The following is a 21,199-nucleotide window of genomic DNA, read 5'->3' on the forward strand; positions in this document are numbered from 1 at the left end:
GCTCACTCACTCAGTCATTCAGTAAACACTCCCTCTCAACTGTGGCTCTGGCCCCGTAACGAGTAATGCCGGGGATACAATAGTGACCCCAGTAGTGACAGCCCAGAGTGGTCAGAGCTTGGATGAGGGAAGTACAGACCAGAGGAGGTACCTGATCCAGGTTGGATAAAGGGTGGTCAGGGAGGGCTTCCCAGAGGAGGTGAGACAAGCAGGAGTGAGATGTTCTTCCCACCTCTTGCCCCTGCAGGCATGCAGGGCTCCACACCCCTGGATGTGGCTGCTGCCTCTGTCATTGACAACAATGAGCTGGCCTTGGCGTTGCAGGAGCAGGACCTGGAAAAGGTATGGAGGGCAGGGCTGGGCTCCGGGCCTAAGGGAGGAGATCGGGCCGCTACCTGGCTCTTTGGGACACCTACTGATTCTGAACTCATTCTGGGGGGCAATTCTGGATGGTGTGCCCAACCAGGAGACTAATTTGCAGGGAGAGAACGGCACCCAGTTGCTCATTCATGGGATGCTTCCTGGCTGTGGGCAGGTCTGCACTCCATGCTTCCGGCTTGGGGCAGGTCTGCAGTCTACGCTTCGGGCTGGGAGCCCATCCGCACTCTAGCTTCCCAGCTGGGGGCGGGTCCGCAGTCTAGGCTTCCAGCTAGGTAGCCTTGGCACATTTCTTGGCTCTCTGAGCTTGCACTTCTGTGTACAGTGGTGCAATGCATGGGCTCCAGAGTTCAGCAACTTTGCTTCTGCTCTCCTCGCTCCGTGGCTGTGTGGCCTTGGATAAGTGACTTAGAGTCTCCAGACCTCTGTTGCTTTATTTTGTACAATGAATGTAGTTATAGAAACGACTTCATGGAGTCATTCTGAGGATTAAATGACTTAATCCAGGAAAGCGTTTGTAAGGAGGCAGTCAGTGGTGTTATATTAGTCAGCTGCTGTTATATTATCATTTAACAAATATGTAGCGTTCACTTACCATATGGTAGGACCTGTGCAAAGCAATAGTAATATGACAGTCAAAAATCACTGTCCAGCCAGGCAAAGTGGCTCGTGTCTGTAATCCCAGTACTTTGGGAGGCCGAGGCAGGAGGATCACTTGAGCTCAGGATTTTAAGACCAGCCTGGCCAATATAGGGAGACCTTGTATCTACAAAGAAATACAAAAATTAGGTGGGTGTAGTGGCACGTACCTGTCGTTCCAGTTACTCAGGAGGCTAAGGTGGAAGGATTTGATAGAGCCTGCGAGGCTGAGGCTGCAGTGAGATATCGCACCACTGCACTTCACCTGAGGGACAGAGCGAGAACCCTTAAAAAAAAAAAAAGTGGCCAGAGAAAGTCTCATTGAGAAAGTGACATTTGTGTAAAGCTCTGAAGGAAGGTGACAGGTCAGGTGGACATCATGGGGAAGAGCATTCTTGGCAGTGGGAACAGCCAGTGCAAAGGCCCTGAGGCAGGAGTGAACCTCGTGAGTTGGAGGAACAGCAGAGAGACAGCTGTGGCTGGGGCAGAGGCAGTGGGGGTGAGGGCAGGAGGTGACAGATGGGTCATGAGGCATCTCATGGGTCACAACAAGGGCTCTGGCTTTTACCCTGAGTGAGAGGAGGCCAGGGTTCTGAGCAGAGGAGGGACGTGACCTGACTCAGGTGTTCACAGAGTCCCTCTGGCTGTGTGTGGGAAACAGATCGAGGGGAAGGCAGAAGGACAGAAGCACAGGGAGGAGGCTGGTGTCATGGTCCAGATGGGAGACGAGGGCAGACAGGACCACTACAGGAAAGGGGTCTGGATCCAGGCCCAAAGAGAAGGTTCTTAGATCTCACACAAGAAAGAATTCAGGGCGAGTCCATAGAGTAAAGTGAAAGCAAGTTTATTAGGAAAGTAAAGGAATAAAAGAATGGCTAATCCACAGACAGAGCAGCCCCAAGGGCTGCTGGTTGCCCATTTTTTATGTTATTTCTTGATGATATGCTAAACAAGGGGTGGATTATTCGTGCCTCCCCTTTCTAGACCATGTAGGATAACTTCCTGACATTGCCATGACATTTGTAAACTCTCATGGCGCTGGTGGGAGTGTAGCGGTGAGGACGGCCAGAGGTCACTCTCTTCGCCATCTTGGTTTTGGTGGGTTTTGGCTGGCTTCTTTACTGCAACTGTCTTATCAGTAAGGTCTTTATGACCTGTATCTTGTGCCAACCTTCTATCTCATTCTGTGACTTAGAATGCCTTAACTATCTGGGAATGCAGTGCAGTAGATCTCAGCCTCATTTTACTCCGCTCCTGTTCAAGATGGAGTTGCTCTAGTTTACAGGCCTCTGACAGGACCAGGGCTAATTGGCCAAGGGATCAGAGCTGAACCAGACTGAGGAGCCGCAGGGCAAGGCAGGGCAGAGGGCTGGGCCCCAGGAGGATGGTGGCGTGGGTCTGGTCTCTGACTGAGCCCCTCCTGTCCCCAGGTCGTGTCCTACCTGGCAGGCTGTGGCCTCCAAAGCTGCCCCATGCTTGTGGCCAAGGGATACCCAGATATTGGCTGGAACCCCTGCGGTGGAGAGCGCTACCTGGACTTCCTGCGCTTCGCTGTCTTCGTAAACGGTGAGGAGGGGGTGGCAGTGGCAGAGGGGGAAGTATGGAGTCACTGGTCACACCTCCCTTGGGATGACTGCTCACACCCTGAGCCACAGGTGGGGTCCAGACAGGGATCCCTTCAAGCAGGCCTGGGGCTGGCAGGGGCCTGTGTTACCCCTGGAGGTGTTGGGTCCTGGGGCTGGCAGGGGCCTGCGTTACCTCTCTGGACGTATTGGGTCCTGGGGCTGGCAGCGTTGGGTCCTGGGGCTGGTGGGAGCCTGGTGTTACCCCTGGAGATATTGGGTCGTGGGGCTGGCAGGGACCTGGTGTTACCCCTAGAGTTGTTGGGTCCTGGGGCTGGATGGGACCTGTGTTACCCCTGGAAGTGTTGAGTCCTGGGGCTTCATGGGGAGGTATCTGGTGGTGGCTCATTGAGACCCCCTGTCCCCACACGGGTGGCCAGGCGAGAGCGTGGAGGAGAACGCCAACGTGGTGGTGCGGCTGCTCATCCGGAAGCCTGAGTGCTTCGGACCCGCCCTGCGGGGTGAGGGTGGCTCAGGGCTGCTGGCTGCCATCGAAGAGGCCATCCGCATCTCCGAGGACCCTGCGAGGGATGGCCCAGGCATCCGCAGGGACCGGCGGCGCGAGCAGTGAGTGTCCCGGCCCCCTCCTCAATAGGGCAACTTGCCCTCCCCGGCCCCTAGCTGCCTCCCCCACCCACCCACCTTCCCTGCAGCTTCGGTGAGGAACCACCTGAAGAAAACCGGGTGCACCTGGGACACGCCATCATGTCCTTCTATGCCGCCTTGATCGACCTGCTCGGACGCTGTGCGCCAGAGATGCATGTGAGACCCAGAGCCAGGGCGGGATGGGGAGGGAGGGCAGGCACAGCCGCCTTGAATGCCTCATGCAGGCACTCAGTGACACGGAGTGAGCTCACATACGTGGGTGGTCCTGGACTAGCAATGCTGGGGACACAACAGTGACCAAGACAGCCCCAGGGCCTGGTCTCACAGAGCTCCCGGTCCAGTGGGGGAGACAGACAGTGACACCCAGAGTGTTCAGGGCTGGGATGGGGGCACACAGGGAGAGAGGTCGGGGCCGGGATGGCGGGGCACATGGAGAGGACTCAGGATGGATGGGGACACAGGGAGAGAGGTCAGGATGGGGATGGGGACACAGGGATAGGGGTCGGGGCCAGGATGAGGGGTCACAGGGAGAGGGGTCAGGACTGGGGTTGGGGGGCACAAGAAGAGGGGTCAGGATGGGGATGGGGACACAGGGAGAGAGGTCAGGACTGGGGTCGGGGGGCACAAGCAGAGGGGTCAGGATGGGGATGGGGGGTGCAGGGAGAGGGTTCAGGGCTGGGGTCGGGGGGCACAGGCAGAGGAATGAGGGCTGGAAACCCTAGACAGCTGAAATCCTGCTGAAAGAGGCCTGCTCTACCCCCCTGTATGGGAAGGGAGGGAGCGGAGCAGTCACTGAGCGGGGCACCAGCGCCTGATGAGTGCCCCTCTCCCTCCCTGCGTTCCCCAGCTAATCCAAGCCTGCAAGGGTGAGGCCCTGCGGATCCGTGCCATCCTCCGCTCCCTTGTGCCCTTGGAGGACCTCGTGGGCATCATCAGCCTCCCACTGCAGATGCCTACCCTGGGCAAAGGTGCGGAGGGGATGGAACTTGGCAAAGGAGTGACGCTGGGGAGGGAGCCGCCGGGTCCGGGTCCGGGTCCGCAGGGCATCCCCGAACCCGCCCTCCCTGCCTGCAGACGGGGCTCTGGTGCAGCCAAAGATGTCAGCATCCTTCGTGCCGGACCACAAGGCGTCCATGGTGCTCTTCCTGGACCGTGTGTACGGCATCGAGAACCAGGACTTCTTGCTGCACGTGCTGGACGTGGGATTCCTGCCCGACATGAGGGCAGCCGCCTCGCTGGACACGGTGAGCAGCCCCGCCCAGTCTGGCCGCCCTCCCCGCCTCCACAGACGGACAGGAGATGGGTCACGGTGGAGCAGCAGCAGCTGCTTTTGCTTTTCTTGGGATTGTGGACATACCATAATCCCCGATACCATCATAAAGATTGAAAATGAAAACCAAGAAACACTCTGAATTCCAATGAAGGGTGAGTAGGAATCTCCGCGACCTCCAGTTATAAGAAATAGAAATCATTGTTCAAGGCCAGGCGCGGTGGCTCACGCCTGTAATCCCAGCACTTTGTGGGGCCGAGGCAAGCAGATCACAAGATCAGGAGTTCGAAACCAGCCTGACCAACGTGGCGAAACCACATCTCTACTACAAATACAAAAATTAGCCAGGCGTGGTGGCACACGCCTGTAATCCCAGCTACTCAGGAGGCCGAGGCAGGAGAATTGCTTGAACCCGGGAGGCGAGGTTGCAGTGAGCTGAGATCACGCTGCTGCACTCCAGCCTGGCGACAGAGCGAGACTCCAACTTAAAAAAAAAAAAAATTCGTTCACAGTGTTGGTTTGGCACTGTGGACACACAGAACTCTGTACAGGAACAGCAATAACAGAAGGGTGATAGGGCAAGGAAAATGAGCACTGAGAAGTGATCACCAGTTTAGCAAAGTCAAGGTCACTGGAAACTGGGATGAACAGTTTCAGCAGGGGACAGAAGCCTTCCTAGAGAGGGTTTAAGAGAGCCTGGGGCTGTGCATGGTGGCTCACCCTTGTAATAACTTTGGGAGGCCAAGGCGGGCGGTTCGCTTGAAGCCAGGAGTTCGAGACCAGCCTGGGCAACATGGAGAGACCCTGTCTCTACAAAAAAATTTAAATATTAGCTGGGTATGGTGGTGCACACCTGTAGTCTCTGCTACTAGAGAGGCTGAGGTGGGAGAATCACTTGAGGCACAGACTTTGAGGCTGCAGTGAACCGTGATTACACCGCTGCATTCCTGCCTGGGCAACAGAGCCAGACCTTATCTCAAAAAAAAAAAGAAAAAGAAATTAGCCAGGCATGGAGGTGCATCCCTGTAGTCCTAGCTCCTAGTGAGGCTGAGGCAGGAGGATCACCAGAGCCCAGGAATTCGAGGCTGCAGGAAGCTATGATTGCACCACTGCACTCCAGCCTGGGCAACAGAGACCGCTGTCTCTAACAAATGGAAAAGAACATGTTACAGGAAGAAAGGTGAGGCTTAGAGAGGAGATAAGTGTGCAGACCATCCATATTTACAGAAGAGCCAAATCTGTAATGGGGTTCATTAATCTCATCGACCAGTTGTGTGTGTTTGAAATTTTGCATAGGCCAAAGTAGTAAGTGGTGGGGTGGGGACTGTGGGCGTAGGGGCATGGGCATAGGGTGGGAGGAGGGTGGTAGAGATTGAGAGAAGCAGGTTTTGGGGGAGTGATCAGAAGCTTGGATCCTTTGGCCAGAGTAGCTCAGGGCAGGTGCCAGAGCAGCCCCGGGGGTGTGCAGCGGGCCTGATGTCCTCCCTCTGCGCCCTAGGCCACTTTCAGCACCACCGAGATGGCACTGGCGCTGAACCGCTACCTGTGCCTGGCCGTGCTGCCTCTCATCACCAAGTGTGCGCCGCTCTTTGCTGGCACGGAACACCGCGCCATCATGGTGGACTCCATGCTGCACACGGTGTACCGCCTGTCCCGGGGTCGCTCGCTCACCAAGGCGCAGCGCGACGTCATCGAGGACTGCCTCATGGCTCTCTGCAGGTGGGGTGGGGTGGGGCGGGCCCCAGGACGGGGCGGGGTCAGGGGCGGGGCCGCAGAGCAGGCCTAGAGGGGAGGTCCCACCATCCTGTGCGCTGTCGCGCAGGTACATCCGCCCGTCGATGCTGCAGCACCTGCTGCGGCGTCTGGTGTTCGACGTGCCCATCTTAAACGAGTTTGCCAAGATGCCACTCAAGGTAAGGACAAGCGATCTTTAGCGGTTCGTTTCCAGGCCGCGCCCACACTGGTTTGCTCTTCCCTCCGACTACGGGGCTCATTTGTGTCGGCGCTGCCCAGCCCAGTTAACCTGCACTAGTTAGGACGGCGTCCCCATAGAAACCTCTTAGTATCCTTATTTGCATACTAGGATTCCCAGAACATTCACTTTGCTTCATTGATGCCTCTAGCGTTCCCTAATTAGCGTTTAATTTGCTTAACAGTGAGCCAGCCCCTGCTTCAATTAGCATATATTTGCATGGAACACACCACTTTCCCTAATTAGCATGTTTATTTGCATGCCTGGACCACCAGACTTCCACTATTCAAATGAGTGCATTTATTTGAATAAACATTACCACAGCTATTCTGAATATTTGCACACTGTCTTTCTTATTTTTTCATTTGCATGCTAATTTGCATAAAGAGCTACCCCAACTCAGATAGCTTGACTATTTTGCATAATACATCGAAATCAGCTCGTATTTCAAATTTGCATTTTAGTCAGGCGCGGTGGCTCACGACTGTAATCCCAACACTTTGGGAGGCAGAGGTGGGCAGATTACTTGAGGTCAGGCGTTCGAGACCAGCCTGGCCGACATGGTGAAACCCGGTCTCTACTAAAAATACAAAAATGAGCTGGGCGTGGTGGAGCACACCTGTAATCCCAGCTACTCTGGAGGCTGAGGCTGGAGAATTGCTTGAACCTGGGAGGCGGAGGTTGCAGTGAGCCGAGATTGTGCCACTGCATTCCAGCCTGGTCGACAGAGACTCCACCTCAAAAAAAAAAAAAAAAAAAACAACTTTGCATCTTGGATAGTGGAGGCCCTCCTCCCGATTACCATATATTTGCATGGGGTGCAGCTTTTGTTTCTACTTGATATGTTAATTTGCATAAGCACAGATTGCCGCATCCATATGCCCATTTACTCACTACGTACCCACGGATTAATATTAGCATGCTTATTTGTGTAAAGCAACACCAGACGCAACCAGCTCTAGTTTAATGCCCATCTTAACTCTAAATTAAGAATGCTAAATTTGCATACTAAGCTGTCTAAGACCACTCCTCAAAAAACATACCATTTCTTCCCTTATTAGCATATCATTTGCATAACCCACACCTCCTTCATAATTTAAAAGCACTGGCATGCTTGTGTCTCTCTGGGCCTTCGTCTGCCTGCCATCCGCTGGTTCCCCCTTTCATTTGTGTGTCCCCCTCTTGCTCCCACCCAGCTCCTCACCAACCACTATGAGCGTTGTTGGAAGTACTACTGCCTACCCACAGGCTGGGCCAACTTCGGGGTCACCTCGGAGGAGGAGCTGCACCTCACCCGGAAACTCTTCTGGGGCATCTTTGACTCTCTGGCCCATAAGGTCTGGGCAGCAGGGAGCCCCAAAATGGCCTGTGTGGAGGGTTTGGGGCCCAAAATTGGGAGTCCAGAGCGAAACCCCCCAATTTTGGGGGGTTCAAGGATGAGAGCGTTCTGCATGTTTGGATCTAGGAGGATCTATGGGTTGAGGCTTCAGCGTGGAGGTTATGGAAAAGGGGGTGGGCCTCTAGTTTGGGAGCTTGGAGAGGGTAATATGGGGATGATTTGAGCATACAGTTGGGTCTGAGATTTGGGTTTCAAGGAGAGGGACCATAATTCAGGTTTGGGGGTTCAGGGAGAAGGGCTGATTATTGCAGTGTGTGAGTTTGAGGTCCCGAGGCTCACTGAGGCTTTTAGTGACCTCCTACCCCTGCTCCTCCCGGCCTTCCCAGAAATACGACCCGGAGCTTTACCGAATGGCCATGCCTTGTCTGTGTGCCATCGCTGGGGCTCTGCCCCCCGACTATGTGGACGCCTCATACTCATCTAAGGCGGAGAAAAAGGCCACAGTGGATGCTGAAGGCAACTTTGATCCCCGGCCTGTGGAAACCCTCAAGTGAGGCCTGGGGGCTGGGAGACAGAGAGGAAGATTTTAGGGGTGGAGGGAACCCCAGTCCCAACATCTGCTGACCCTATGCCCCCCACAGTGTGATCATCCCGGAGAAGCTGGACTCCTTCATTAACAAGTTTGCGGAGTATACACATGAGAAGTGGGCCTTCGACAAGGTTGGCCTCAGGGTCCTCCTATCCTAGAAACCCTCAAGACCCCAGCTTTCCCCCTGACCCGGTTCCTCCCTGAGGCTCCAGATCTCCCTGAGACCCCCCAGCCTTCCCTAAGACCCTTAGCTTTTTCTGGGATCCCCCAGGATTCTCTGTCCTCGGCTCCTCCAGGGTCCCCCCTATGTGTCCCCAACTGCTGCCTCCCCATCACCCTGCCTCCTCTCCATCTCTAGATCCAGAGCAACTGGTCCTATGGAGAGAACATAGATGAGGAGTTGAAGACCCACCCCATGCTGAGGCCCTACAAGACCTTTTCAGAGAAGGTGACCAGGCCTTGAGGCCCAGCATTGGGAGTCAAAATGAAACCCCTAAATTTGAGGGTTCAGGGAGGAGTGAGGAAGGTTCACAGGTTTGCATCTAGGTGGATCTGTGGATTAGGTCTCCTCATTCGTGGACTTTGCCTTCTCTCAAACTTGGTAGAGCGGGTAGAGAGTCTGAGAGAGTGGGTTTGATTCCTTGGCTGTAGTAAGACTTCTTGGAGCCGGGCACTGTGGCTCACGCCTGTAATCCCAGCACTTTGGGAAGCCGAGGCGGGCGGATCACGAGGTCAGAAGATGGAGACCATCCTGGCTAACACGGTGAAACCCCGTCTCTACTATAAATACAAAAAATTAGCTGGGTGTGGTGGCAGGCGCCTGTAGTCCCAGCTACTCGGGAGGCTGAGGCAGGAGAATGGCATGAACCCGGGAGGAGGAGCTGGCAGTGAGCCAAGATCATGCCACTGTACTCTAGGCTGGGTGACAGAAGGAGACTCCGTCTCAAAAAAAAAAAAAAAAAAAAAATTCTCAGAGACTCGTGTGTCAAATGGGATAAGGACATTGGGTTTGGGAGGCTCTGTTACAGAGCAGGTAAGAGACTTGAGTTCGAATCCAGACTGGACCACTGCCTAGCCACGTGGTCAGGGTTTTCTCCTTTGGGGTCCTTCCTCCACCCCCCTCTCACTCCATTCCACCAACTCCCCACCCTCCTGTCCACCCCAGGACAAAGAGATTTACCGCTGGCCCATCAAGGAGTCCCTGAAGGCCATGATTGCCTGGGAATGGACCATAGAGAAGGCCAGGGACGGTGAGGAGGAGAAGACGGAAAAGAAAAAAACACGGAAGATATCACAAAGTGCCCAGGTGAAGGCGGGGCCTGGGCGGAGGGCAGGGGCACGATGTGGGGAGGGTCTAGAACAAGGGGCGAGGCCAGGAGAGGGCGTGGCCAGACAGGGATGGGATGGAGAGGAGAGGGGCCCAGGGAGGTAGGTGGGGCCAGAGAGGGGTGCAGAAACTTGAGCTCTGGGAAAGGAGAGGGCAGGGGTCTGAATAATTGCAAAGGGCAGAGGAGAGAAGGATGGGGTAGTTTAGAGACAGGGCCTTAAGGAGAGGACACGGGGTATTGAGCCAGGGGAGGGCGGAGGAGGTAGAATGGACTAGTGGGGGCCTGGGGAGGGGCTGGCCTGGGCTTCCTGCTAGCCCATCAACCTACCTCCCATATTCCCCTTGTCCTCTTAGACCTACGATCCTCGAGACGGCTACAACCCCCAGCCCCCCGACCTTAGCGCAGTTACCCTGTCCCGGGAGCTGCAGGTGAGAGCCCTGATCCTTCTGGGGGGACATGGGGTGTCTTTGGGGGGGCTGGCATCCTCTGAATCTACCCGTTGACTCTGCATCCACTCCCAGGCCATGGCAGAACAACTGGCGGAAAATTACCACAACACGTGGGGAAGGAAGAAGAAGCAGGAGCTGGAAGCCAAAGGTGAGGACGCCCATGCCGCCCCCAGGCGACCCCCGTGGCTTCACCGTGTGGCTTTACTGATTGCCTTCATGCCCCTGAAACTCGGTTTCTCCATCTGTAGATGGGAATAATAACAGCGTTTACCACCATGGGGTAATGAGATGAGCACCAGCAAGCAATGTTTCCGTTATTCGTATCTTCATCTTTATTACTATAATTACGCATGCCGGGCACTGCAGGAACCACTTCAGTGAGAGTGGCCCGGGTCTTCCCCAGAGCCCTGATTTCTGGTCTTTGCCTCCTCAGGCGGTGGGACCCACCCCCTGCTGGTCCCCTACGACACGCTAACAGCCAAGGAGAAGGCACGAGATCGAGAGAAGGCCCAGGAGCTGCTGAAATTCCTGCAGATGAATGGCTACGCGGTTACAAGGCACGCGGGTTGGGACCCCCGCGGAAGAGCAGCAGGAGGAACCCACCCGGCAAAGGCTGGGAGAGGCGGGGCCAGAGAGGGGTGGAACCGAGAGGAGCGGGGCCTGGGGAGCAAAGATGGAACCAGAGGGGAGGAGCTAAGGGAGTGGGGCCTGGACACAGAGGCGGGGCCAGATGGGGAGGAGTCCGAAATGGGTGGGGCGGGGCTTAAGGAGCAGAGGCGGAACCAGAGAGGAGAGGAGGCAGAGAAGGGCGGGGCCCAGGGAGCAGAGGCGGGGCCAGAGAGTGGAGGAGACTGAGAGGGACGGGGACCGGTGAGTGGAGGCGGGACCAAAGAGGAGAGAAGGCTGAGAAGGGCAGGACCTGGGGAACAGGTGGGGCCAAAGGGGAGGAGGCTGAGGGGGCGGGGCCTGGGAGCAGAGGCGGGGCCAGAGAGGGGAGAAGGCTAAGTGGGGTGGGGCATGGGGGGCTCAGAGTGGAGCCCCAACCTGGGGTGAAGCCAAAGCTGGCCAGCAGGAGCAGAGACGGACCTGAGAAGGGTGGGAAACTGTAGGGCCGGTGTCTGGGCTGATCCTTCTTTCCACATCTCCAGAGGCCTTAAGGACATGGAACTGGACTCGTCTTCCATTGAAAAGCGGTTTGCCTTTGGCTTCCTGCAGCAGCTGCTGCGCTGGATGGACATTTCTCAGGAGTTCATTGCCCACCTGGGTAGGGAGAAATCCCCCCCTTATGCCCGCCCCACCTGCAGACACCGGTTCTGCAGACCAGACTCACCTAGGACACCCATTCCTGCACTCAATCCGTCCTCCCCTTATCTGATGTTTATTGAGCTTCTACTATGTGCCAGACACTGTTCTAGATGCTGGGGTACAGCAGTGAAGATGACAAATGAACCCTGCTCCCCTGCAACTACTCCTGTGTTGGCTTCAGGCAATTAGCATCATAAATAATGAAATCATTTAGTGTTAGAAGGTGATCAGTGTCATGGGAAGAAGAAAACAATAGAGCCAGGTAGAGGGGATTGGGAGTGTGGAGCCAGTTGTCATTTTAAATAGGGTGTTCCGGAAAGACTTTGATGAGAAAGTGACATCTGAGGCAAGCCATGAAGGAGGTGAGGGAGGAGCTGTGTGGACCTCTGGGAGACATCTGTTCCTCACAGGCAAAGGAACAGTGAGTGCAAAGGCCCTGAGAGGTCCCTGGTGTAAGTGTCAGGATGCCCGGCAGCTGAAGCAGAGTCATCGAGGGGGACAGAGATAAACGGGGTCACAGAGGTGACTGGGGCAGATCATGCAGGGCTTTGCTAGCTGTGATGAGGACTTTGACCTTTACCTGGAGTGAGATGGAGTTGGGGTTTGAGGGCTGAGCCGAGGACGGACGTGATCCATAATTCTGGTGTTCACGGGGTCCCTCTGGCTTGACTGGGGTGGAGACAGGAGGCAAAAAGGGTGAGAACAGGGCAGATTTCTGGATCCATTTTGAAGGCTGAGCTTGTTGGGATGCTCCCAATGCCTTTTATAGACCACTAAGAATTACAGCTAGGCCCTGCAATCCCCTCTAGTTTCCCTAGAGACCCCCTCCAGCATTGCCCTTGAGAGCTGCCCTCAGGAACCCCAAATTCCCTCCAGGTGAGTGGCAGAGCAGGATTCGCTGTCACGTCTCGCCTCAAAGCCTGCCTGCCTAGCTTCAGTGCTGCACATCCCCTTGACAATTCCCTTCCCTCTCTAGACCTCTGATTCCTCACCTGTGATATGAGCCTATGTTCGCCATAACTAGCCGTGGTTCTGTCACTTACTGACCTGGGGTCAGTTACTTCACCTCCGTTTCCTCATCTGAAAAATGGGGGCTGGGAACCAACTGCACAGACCTCCAAGTTGTAAGGAGACTGTGTGAGGATGACATGTCTCACAGTGCCAAGGCCATAGCAAGTGTTTAATAATTGGAGCCAGTATTATTATTTTAATAGAATCAGTTACGACTATCACCATTATTATTGTTTGAAATTGATTTCCATTTTAAAATTAACTCTAATTTGTTTACATTGACTTCTTGTTTCATTTGGTTCATTCATTCATTTGTTGCAGATTAACTCAGTGCCATGTATTCAAGTTCAGAATGAAAAGCACCTGTGGTGGGTGAGGAAGGGCATGTTCCAGGACTTTAACCCATTCCAATTTGTTTTCCCCATCGTCAGCTTCAGAAAGGGTTTGATCAAGGAGTTGTCAGCTTCAGGAAGGGTTTAATCAAGAAGTTGGGGGAAAGCACTTTGGGAGGCTGAGGCGGGTGGATCACCTGAGGTCAGAAGTTTGAGACCAGCCTGGACAACATGGTGAAACCTTGGCTGTACTAAAACTACAAAAATTAGCTGGGTGTGGTGATGCACGCCTGTAATCCCAGCTACTTAGGAGGCTGAGTCAGGAGAATCGCTTGAACTCAGGAGGCAGAGAGTGCAGTGAGCCAAGATGGTGCCATTGCACTCCAGCCTGGGTGACAAGAGTGAAACTCCGTCTCAAAAAAAAAAAAAAAAAAAAGTTGGGGGAATCAGACGAAAGTTAGGAGAAAGGTTTATCTCAAAGTCAACACAAATAACTTCATACCAATAATTTATTCCCCATCATTTCCCAACTCTGCTCCTAGCATCCTGCTCATCAGAACACCCTGGGTTCTCCAGCCTTAAACCCACCATGAACCCTGTTTGCTCTCTCTACAGAGGCTGTGGTCAGCAGTGGGCGAGTGGAAAAGTCCCCACATGAACAGGAGATTAAATTCTTTGCCAAGGTGAGAGGTGGGCTTAGAAGCTAGAAGGGGGCTGGGGACTCGTGGGCTCTCCCCACCCCTCACCGGACCCTTTATCTCCTCCCCACCACCCCATCTCCAGATCCTGCTCCCTTTGATCAACCAGTACTTCACCAACCACTGCCTCTATTTCTTGTCCACTCCTGCTAAAGTGCTGGGCAGTGGCGGCCACGCCTCCAACAAGGAGAAGGAAATGATCACCAGGTGGGCTGCCTGTGACCCTGGACCCAGCCCCCTGACCCCACAGTATTGTAATCTTTCGCCCGTGGAGGCTCTGTCCTGGGTGCTGGGTGTTAGGTACTGACCGTCTCCTGCAGAGGCAACTGAAGGGCTATGGTGACCAGCCATCCTAGTGTGCCCGGGACTGAAGGGCTTCCCAGAATGTGGGACTCTCAGACAACTTGGGACAAATCAATCACCCTGTCCAGGAAGGCCAACTCAAGGCTGGGCGTGGTGGCTCACACCTGTAATTCTAATACTTTGGGAAGCTGAGGTGGGAAGATCAGTTGAAGCCAGGAGTTTGAGGCCAGTCTGGGTAACATACCGAGACCCCATTTCTACAAAAAATACAAAAATTAGCTGGGCGTGGTGGCGCATGCCTGTAGTCCCAGCTACTCGGGAGGCTGAGGTGGGAGGATCGCTTGAACCCAGGGGCTGGGGGCTGCCGGGAGCTGGGATCGCGCCACTGCACTCCAGCCTGGGTGACAGAGCAAGACCCTGTCTCAAAAAAAATAAACAATAATAAGAAAGGCCGACTTGCCCCTCACCTCCCCAGCATCCCAGTTACTGCCTATGACTTACCAGCTTGCCCATCTCTCTGCCCCTTCCTATCCCTCCTGTCTCCATCATTCGGCCCCCTCCTGGTTCCTCTCTCCTTGTCTTCTGTGTCCCTGTCTCCTCCAATTGGGTCACCCTTTCCTCGTCTCCTTGGTCTCCTCACTTGCTGTTTCTCCTGCCTTCTGTCCCTTTCTCTTTCTTCAGCCTCTTCTGCAAACTTGCTGCTCTTGTCCGCCACCGAGTCTCTCTCTTTGGTAAGTGGCTCCACTCCCTTGGTCTTCCTCCCTAATCTCTCTCTTCTCCACCCTGAAGAAATAGCTCCCAGGTTCTGCCTTAATTTGAACAAGCTTTGTTGTGTTCTTCCTCTGGACCCGGAGACATGGACCGGGTATCCTGGGGGCAGGGCAGTGACTGAGACACCCTGGGCCTGCCCTCAATGGGACTCCCAGGCCAGTGGGAGAGACAGACCCATCTCCAGACAAGGACAGCCAGTGGGGTCAGGGCTGGGCAGGAAGAAGACCAGGAGAGTGGTCGGGCTGGGGAGGAGGGAAGTTTGGAGGCGCTGTAGGAGTCCAGGTGGGGTGGGGGTGCAGTACCATTCCAACGTAGCCTGCGGGTAGCCTCAGGAAGAGAGGGGTTGGGGTGGATGTAGAGGGAGGCACTGTCCTCTGTCCTCTTAGCCATGCCATCTCCCCGGCCCGTCTTCCTCTCCCAGGGACGGACGCCCCGGCTGTGGTTAACTGTCTTCACATCCTGGCCCGCTCCCTGGATGCCAGGTAGGGCCATGGGCAGTGGCACCCACTCCCACCGTCATCGGGCCCCCACCCCAACCCCTGGTCTCCTAGACTGTCTGATTCCAGAGCTGGTGTTCCCCTGCTGCCCTTCTAGGACGGTGATGAAGTCAGGCCCTGAGATCGTGAAGGCTGGCCTCCGCTCCTTCTTCGAGAGTGCCTCGGAGGACATCGAGAAGATGGTGGAGAACCTGCGGCTGGGCAAGGTGTCACAGGCGCGCACCCAGGTGAAGGGCGTGGGCCAGAACCTCACCTACACCACCGTGGCGCTGCTGCCGGTCCTCACCACCCTCTTCCAGCACATCGCCCAGCACCAGTTCGGAGATGACGTCATCCGTAAGGGCTCCTGACCCAAGGGCAGGTTGTGGGGTGTCAGTGTGGCCAACACCACCCATCCTGGGTGCCTGTGAGAGTCCCTGGGTGTTTGAGTGTGTGGATTTCTTGCTGTAAGCAAAGCATGTGTCAGTACCTTGGCAGGTGGCAAATGAGTTAAAGAGGATGCAAGCTCAGCAGCTCTAACAAAAGACCCTAAATGGACTGGCACAGTGATTCATGCCTGTAATCCCAGCACTTTGGGAGGCTGAGGCAGGAGGACCGCTTGAGCTCAGGAGTTCAAGACCAGCCTGGGCAACATAGCGAGACTCTGTCTCTACTAAAAAAACAATTTTAAAGATTAGCCAGGCATGGAGGCACACGCCTGTAATCCCAACTACTGGGGAGGCTGATGGGGGAGGATCACTTGAGTCTAAGAGTTGGAGGCTACAGTGAGCTATGATCATACCACTGCACTCCAGCCTGGATAACAGCAAAATTCTGTCTCTAAAATAAATAAGGAATAAAATAGGGTCCTTGATGATAAAAAGGAGACTCTATTGATAGAGGTTAAGAAAAGTAGCACTTGGCTGGGCACAGTGGCTCACGCCTGTAATCCCAGCACTTTGGGAGGCCAAGGTGGACAGATCACCTGAGCTCAAGAATTCAAGACCAGCCTAGCCAACATGACAAAACCCTGTCTCTACTAAAATACAAAAATTAGCTGGGCATGGTGGTGGTTGCCTATAATCCCAGCTACTTGGGAGGCTGAGGCAGGAGAATCGCTTGAACCCAGGAGGCGGAGGTTGCAGTGAGCCGAGATCGTGCCATTGCACGCCAGCCTGGGCAACAGGGCGAGACTCCATCTCAAAAAAGAAAAGAAAAGAAAAGTAGCACTTGGTAGCCAGGCTCAGTGACTCATGCCTGTAATTCCAGCACTTTGGGAGACCAAGGTAGGAAGATCACTTGAGCCCAGGATTTCTTTTTTTTTTTTTTTTTTTTGAGAGGGAGTCTCGCTGTGTCTCCCAGGCTGGAGTGCAGTGGCGTGATCTGGGCTCACTGCAAGCTCCGCCTCCTGGGTTCACGCCATTCTCCCGCCTCAGCCTCCCAAGTAGCTGAGACTACAGGCGCCCGCCACCATGCCCGGCTAGTTTTTTGTATTTTTAGTAGAGACGGGGTTTCACCATGTTAGCCAGGATAGTCTCGATCTCCTGACCTCGTGATCCACCCGCCTCGGCCTCCCAAAGTGCTGGGATTACAGGCTTGAGCCACCGTGCCCGGCCGAGCCCAGGATTTCAAGACCAACCTGGGCAACACAGCAAAACCCCATCTTAAAAAAAGAATAGAAAAGTAGCACCTGGATAGGGTTCTTCTCCCATCCAACTTTTTATTTTGAAATTTTCAAAACATACAGGAAGGTGGAAAGAAGAAAATTGTTGGCTGGGCACGGTGGCTCACACCTGTAGTCCCAGCTACTTGGGAGGCTGAGGCACAAGAACTGCTTGAACCCAGGAGGTGGAGGTTACAGTGAGCTGAGATTGCGCCACTGCAGTCCAGCTTGGGTGATGGAGCAAGACTCCATCTCAAAAAAAAAAAAAGAAGAAGAAGAAGAAGAAGAAGAAGAAGAAGAAGAAGAAGAAAAGCCCCATGTGCTTACCCTTCACTGTGTGGGTGAAAATATTTAGTTTTTTGGTTGAACTTTTGGATGTAAGTTGCACACACCAGCAGGTGTAAGTTGCACACACCAGGATAACCTCATCCCTTAATGTTCATCAGCTGGCTTTCCTAGAATAAGAACCTTCTCTTGTGTAACCACGATATCATTATCACACCTAACCTAACCGTATTTAAATTTCCCTCGTTACCCACAAAATGTCTTTAATTTTTTAAAAATAATTCAGAATCCAGCCGGGCGCAGTGGCTCACACCTGTAATCCGAGCACTTTGGGAGGCTGGGGCAGGCAAATCACTTAAGACCAGGAGTTTGAGACCAGCCTGGGCAACATACTGAGACCCCATCTCTAAAACTATATATATTTTTTCTTTTTTTTAGACAGAGTCTCGCTCTGTCACCTAGGCTGGAGTGCAGTGGCATGATCTCAGCTCACTGCAACCTCTGCCTCCCGGGTTCAAGAGATTCTCCTGCCTCAGCCTCCCCAGTAGCTGGGATTACAGGCATTCACCACCACACTCAGATAATTTTTGTATTTTTAGTAGAGATGGGGTTTCACCATGTTGCCCAGGCTGGTCTCGAACTCCTCACCTCAGGTGATCTGCCCACTTCAGCCTCCAAAGTGCTGGGATTACAGGCGTGAGCCGCCGCGCCAACCCTAAAAATATATACATTTTAAATAAAATGAAAAAGATAGCCTAAAATTGCAGTAACATTGCAGGTCTGTTTGCTTTTTTCTGGAGGAAGTACCCCTCACTTTCATTATAGCGGCCCATGACTCCTCTCCACAGAAGAAACAACATCTAGCGTTTATTGAGTGCCTAATGTGTGCCCCGTTCTAGTGACTTTCCAAGTAGTAACTCATTTGATCCTCACAACCAACCCCGTGAGGAAGGTACTATAACTATCCCCATGTTATAGGTAGGGAAGTTGAGGCTGAGAGTTTGGTAACTTGCTCAAGTCACAAGACTACATGGCAGGCTGGCTGTAAAGCTGCTTGCTCTTCCTCACTGCATAGGCCTATTTGGAGACAGGGGAGGTGGGGTGGGGAGGGCTTGTCTTGTGGGCGCATCCCACAGCCTCGCTCCCGTCTCCCTCAGTGGACGACGTCCAGGTCTCTTGCTACCGAACGCTGTGCAGTATCTACTCCCTGGGAACCACCAAGAACATTTACGTGGAAAAGTAAGGAGAGAGAGCCATCGTTTGGGGCTGGGTGGGGCTGGAGGGGAAGGGAGGGAGGGAGCAGGAGAAGAAGACGGGGTGGGTGAAAAGCAGGGTAGATGTTAGGAATCTTCCCGCACACGGCTGCAGCCGCAGTTCCCCATGGCGGCCGCGTGAGGGCGCTCAGGGACAGGTCAGGCAAGGAGGTAGAGCCGCCAGGTCTGGGGCCGGGAAGTAGGCGCTTGCGGGCCTCGCTGGGGAAGAAGGGGAGGCGCAGACCATGGGGGCTGTACACAGGTGCCGCGCAACACTGGGGTCCCTGGGGAGGGCCCCTGGCAGTGGCCACGTGACCGCTCCCGAGCTGATTACTGATACAGCAAGAGCGGGGCTGAGACTGTTTCCACCAGCTCTGAAGTTATTCATACTTCAAGTGACACCGGCGGTGTGCGGTGGCTCACACCTGTGAGCACTTTGGGAGGCCGAGGAGGGAGGATCACTGGAGCTCAGGAGTTTGAGACCAACCTGGGCAACATAGTGAAACTCCATCTCTACCAAAAAAAATTGTTTTAATTAGCCTGGTGTGGTTGTGGTGTGGTGGCGCTGGTGCCTGTAAATCCATCTACTCCTAAGGCCGAGATGGGAGAATCAGTTGAGCTCAGGAGTTCGAGACCAGCCTGGGCAGCATAGTGAGACTGTACCTCTACAAAAACAACTTTTTTTTTTTAACTAGTTAGACATGGTATGGTGCATGCCTGTAATCCCAGCGACTCAGGAGGCTGAGGTGGGAGGATCACTTGAGCCCAGGAATTCGAGGTCACAGTGAGCCAAGATCAGGCCACTGGACTGCAGCCTGAGTGACAGAGCGAGACCCTGTCTTAAAAAAACAAAACAAGTAGCACACATGGATGAAAGGCTGCTCTGTCCCAAAGGGTTCTGGGAGGAGCCGTTTCTATGGAGATGGGGCTGGGACCCAGGACCCGAAAGAGGGGGACACATGGCAGCTATACACAGCCCCCTCTTCCAGGCTTCGGCCAGCCCTCGGGGAGTGCCTGGCCCGTCTGGCAGCAGCCATGCCGGTGGCGTTCCTGGAGCCGCAGCTGAACGAGTACAACGCCTGCTCCGTGTACACCACCAAGTCTCCCCGAGAGCGGGCCAGTAAGCTGTGTGGGGCTGAAGCAGTGCCGGGGATCTGGGTCTCCCCAGCACAGGGCCTTGGGAAGAGCCTAATTTGGGGGTAGTGTGGCTGGGCTGGGCTGTGAGCGGCTGAGGATTCCCCAGGTTGGGAGTGCCACACATTCAGGAACCCCAGAGTTTATGGTTTGGGGGCATTTCAAGGCCATTACGTGGGGAGCATTAGGAGATTAATTTGATTTTTAAAACGAGAATCCATTGATAAAGTTTAAGAAAAATAGCACTTGGTGGCCAGGCGCAGTGGGTCACGCCTGTGATCCCAGCACTTTGGAAGGCCAAGGTAGGAGGATTGTTTGAGTCCAGGAGTTCAAGACCAATCTGGGCAACATAGCAAAACCCCATCCATGGAATTTGGAGCTGTGGAATTTATTTTAGTGATGGTGACATTTGAGGGCATCGTCAAGCTTGGAGACATAGGGTGAGGGGTATCTGAGCATGAGAGGATTGAGGGAAGGCATGGGTTCATTCCTTCATTCAGAAAATATGTATTGAGCAGTTACGACGTATGAGGCGCTGTCCTAGTCACCTGAGGTTCAGCAGTGAACAGATAAAATAGACAAAAGTCCCCTGAGTTCTGGGTCCAGAGGCTAGAATGAGGCGTGGACCTGGGGGGAATATACGCTCCAGGGCAGGAAGCTCGTCTTCTTGGTCAGCTGTGCTCCCAGAATGGTACCTGGCCCAGAGTCAGCGAGTGAGCCAGTGACAGGTTGTCTGTTTCAAGGGAGTGAACTGGGTGTGGGATTCAGAGACGACGCCGGGGGACGGGGTGGGGTTGGAAAAGGTCTCTTTTGGAGTATGCTGCACTGTAGGGATGAGGGGAATGGGCTTGGGATGTGGGAGATTTTAGGAGGGAAGGTTTCTAGGGGTGAGATTTTAGGCAGCAGACAGGCTCGGGGCTGTGAAGTGTTTGCAGGGCCACTGAGTTTCAGTGTGAGGGTTGGGAGAGGTAGTTGGGCTGGAGGGTGAGATGGGAGGAATAGGGTTTGGGAGACTGGTTTGGGGGGTGGCAATTCAATGGTGTCTGATGTATTGTGGGGAAGGCCAGGGCACTGAGGTCTGGGGGTGATCGGTTGACATTCCCTGCCCCCCTCCCTGTACCCCAGTCCTGGGGCTCCCCAACAGTGTGGAGGAGATGTGTCCTGACATCCCGGTGCTGGAGCGGCTCATGGCAGACATCGGGGGGCTGGCCGAGTCAGGGGCCCGCTACACGGAGATGCCGCACGTCATTGAGATCGCGCTGCCCATGCTCTGCAGCTACCTGCCCCGATGGTGGGAGCGCGGGCCCGAGGCACCCCCTCCTGCCCTGCCCGCCGGCGCCCCCCCACCCTGCACAGCTGTCACCTCTGACCACCTCAACTCCCTGCTGGGGAACATCCTGAGAATCATCGTCAACAACCTGGGCATTGACGAGGCCTCCTGGATGAAGCGGCTGGCTGGTGGGTCGGGGGCACTGGGCGTCTGAGGGGTGGGTCAGCGGCCTGGGTTCCCTTGGCCAGATGGTCTGAAAGGGAGACCCATGGTCCCCTGGGAGTTGGGAGGAGTCAGAGTGTAGGTTTTTTCAGCGTCAAAAGGCCAGGGGTCAACCGGGCATGGTGGCTCACAACTGTTACTCCAACACTTTGGGAGGCCAAGGTGGGAGGATCAGTTGAGGCCAGCCATTTGAGACCAGCCTAGGTAACATAGCATGACCCCATCTCTTTAAATAAAATAAATAACTTTTTTTAATTAGCCAGGTGTGGTGGCACACACCTATA

The 21,199-nt window shown here is 54.5% G+C and overlaps 1 protein-coding gene across 10 annotated transcripts in view; it reads left to right on the top strand.

Annotated features, from left to right (window-relative positions):
- The window catches only part of RYR1 (ryanodine receptor 1), a 158,231-nt gene that overhangs the window by 66,102 nt on the left and 70,930 nt on the right, over positions 1-21,199 (top strand). For all 10 annotated transcript variants that reach the window (XM_065536557.2, XM_065536561.2, XM_065536559.2 and 7 more), the window contains 25 exons: positions 248-342; positions 2,448-2,583; positions 3,020-3,206; positions 3,293-3,401; positions 4,093-4,213; positions 4,320-4,489; positions 6,014-6,234; positions 6,338-6,428; positions 7,684-7,824; positions 8,213-8,376; positions 8,468-8,546; positions 8,774-8,863; positions 9,581-9,721; positions 10,097-10,171; positions 10,265-10,340; positions 10,626-10,749; positions 11,341-11,456; positions 13,456-13,523; positions 13,624-13,745; positions 14,523-14,572; positions 15,034-15,094; positions 15,207-15,445; positions 18,194-18,275; positions 19,279-19,409; positions 20,549-20,881. In XM_065536557.2, the coding sequence (XP_065392629.1) occupies positions 248-342; positions 2,448-2,583; positions 3,020-3,206; positions 3,293-3,401; positions 4,093-4,213; positions 4,320-4,489; positions 6,014-6,234; positions 6,338-6,428; positions 7,684-7,824; positions 8,213-8,376; positions 8,468-8,546; positions 8,774-8,863; positions 9,581-9,721; positions 10,097-10,171; positions 10,265-10,340; positions 10,626-10,749; positions 11,341-11,456; positions 13,456-13,523; positions 13,624-13,745; positions 14,523-14,572; positions 15,034-15,094; positions 15,207-15,445; positions 18,194-18,275; positions 19,279-19,409; positions 20,549-20,881 (3,222 nt within the window). The remainder of the gene's footprint in view (positions 1-247; positions 343-2,447; positions 2,584-3,019; positions 3,207-3,292; positions 3,402-4,092; positions 4,214-4,319; positions 4,490-6,013; positions 6,235-6,337; positions 6,429-7,683; positions 7,825-8,212; positions 8,377-8,467; positions 8,547-8,773; positions 8,864-9,580; positions 9,722-10,096; positions 10,172-10,264; positions 10,341-10,625; positions 10,750-11,340; positions 11,457-13,455; positions 13,524-13,623; positions 13,746-14,522; positions 14,573-15,033; positions 15,095-15,206; positions 15,446-18,193; positions 18,276-19,278; positions 19,410-20,548; positions 20,882-21,199) is intronic.

Source organism: Macaca fascicularis, chromosome 19 (genome assembly GCF_037993035.2).
Source record: "Macaca fascicularis isolate 582-1 chromosome 19, T2T-MFA8v1.1".
Lineage (NCBI taxonomy): Eukaryota > Metazoa > Chordata > Mammalia > Primates > Cercopithecidae > Macaca > Macaca fascicularis.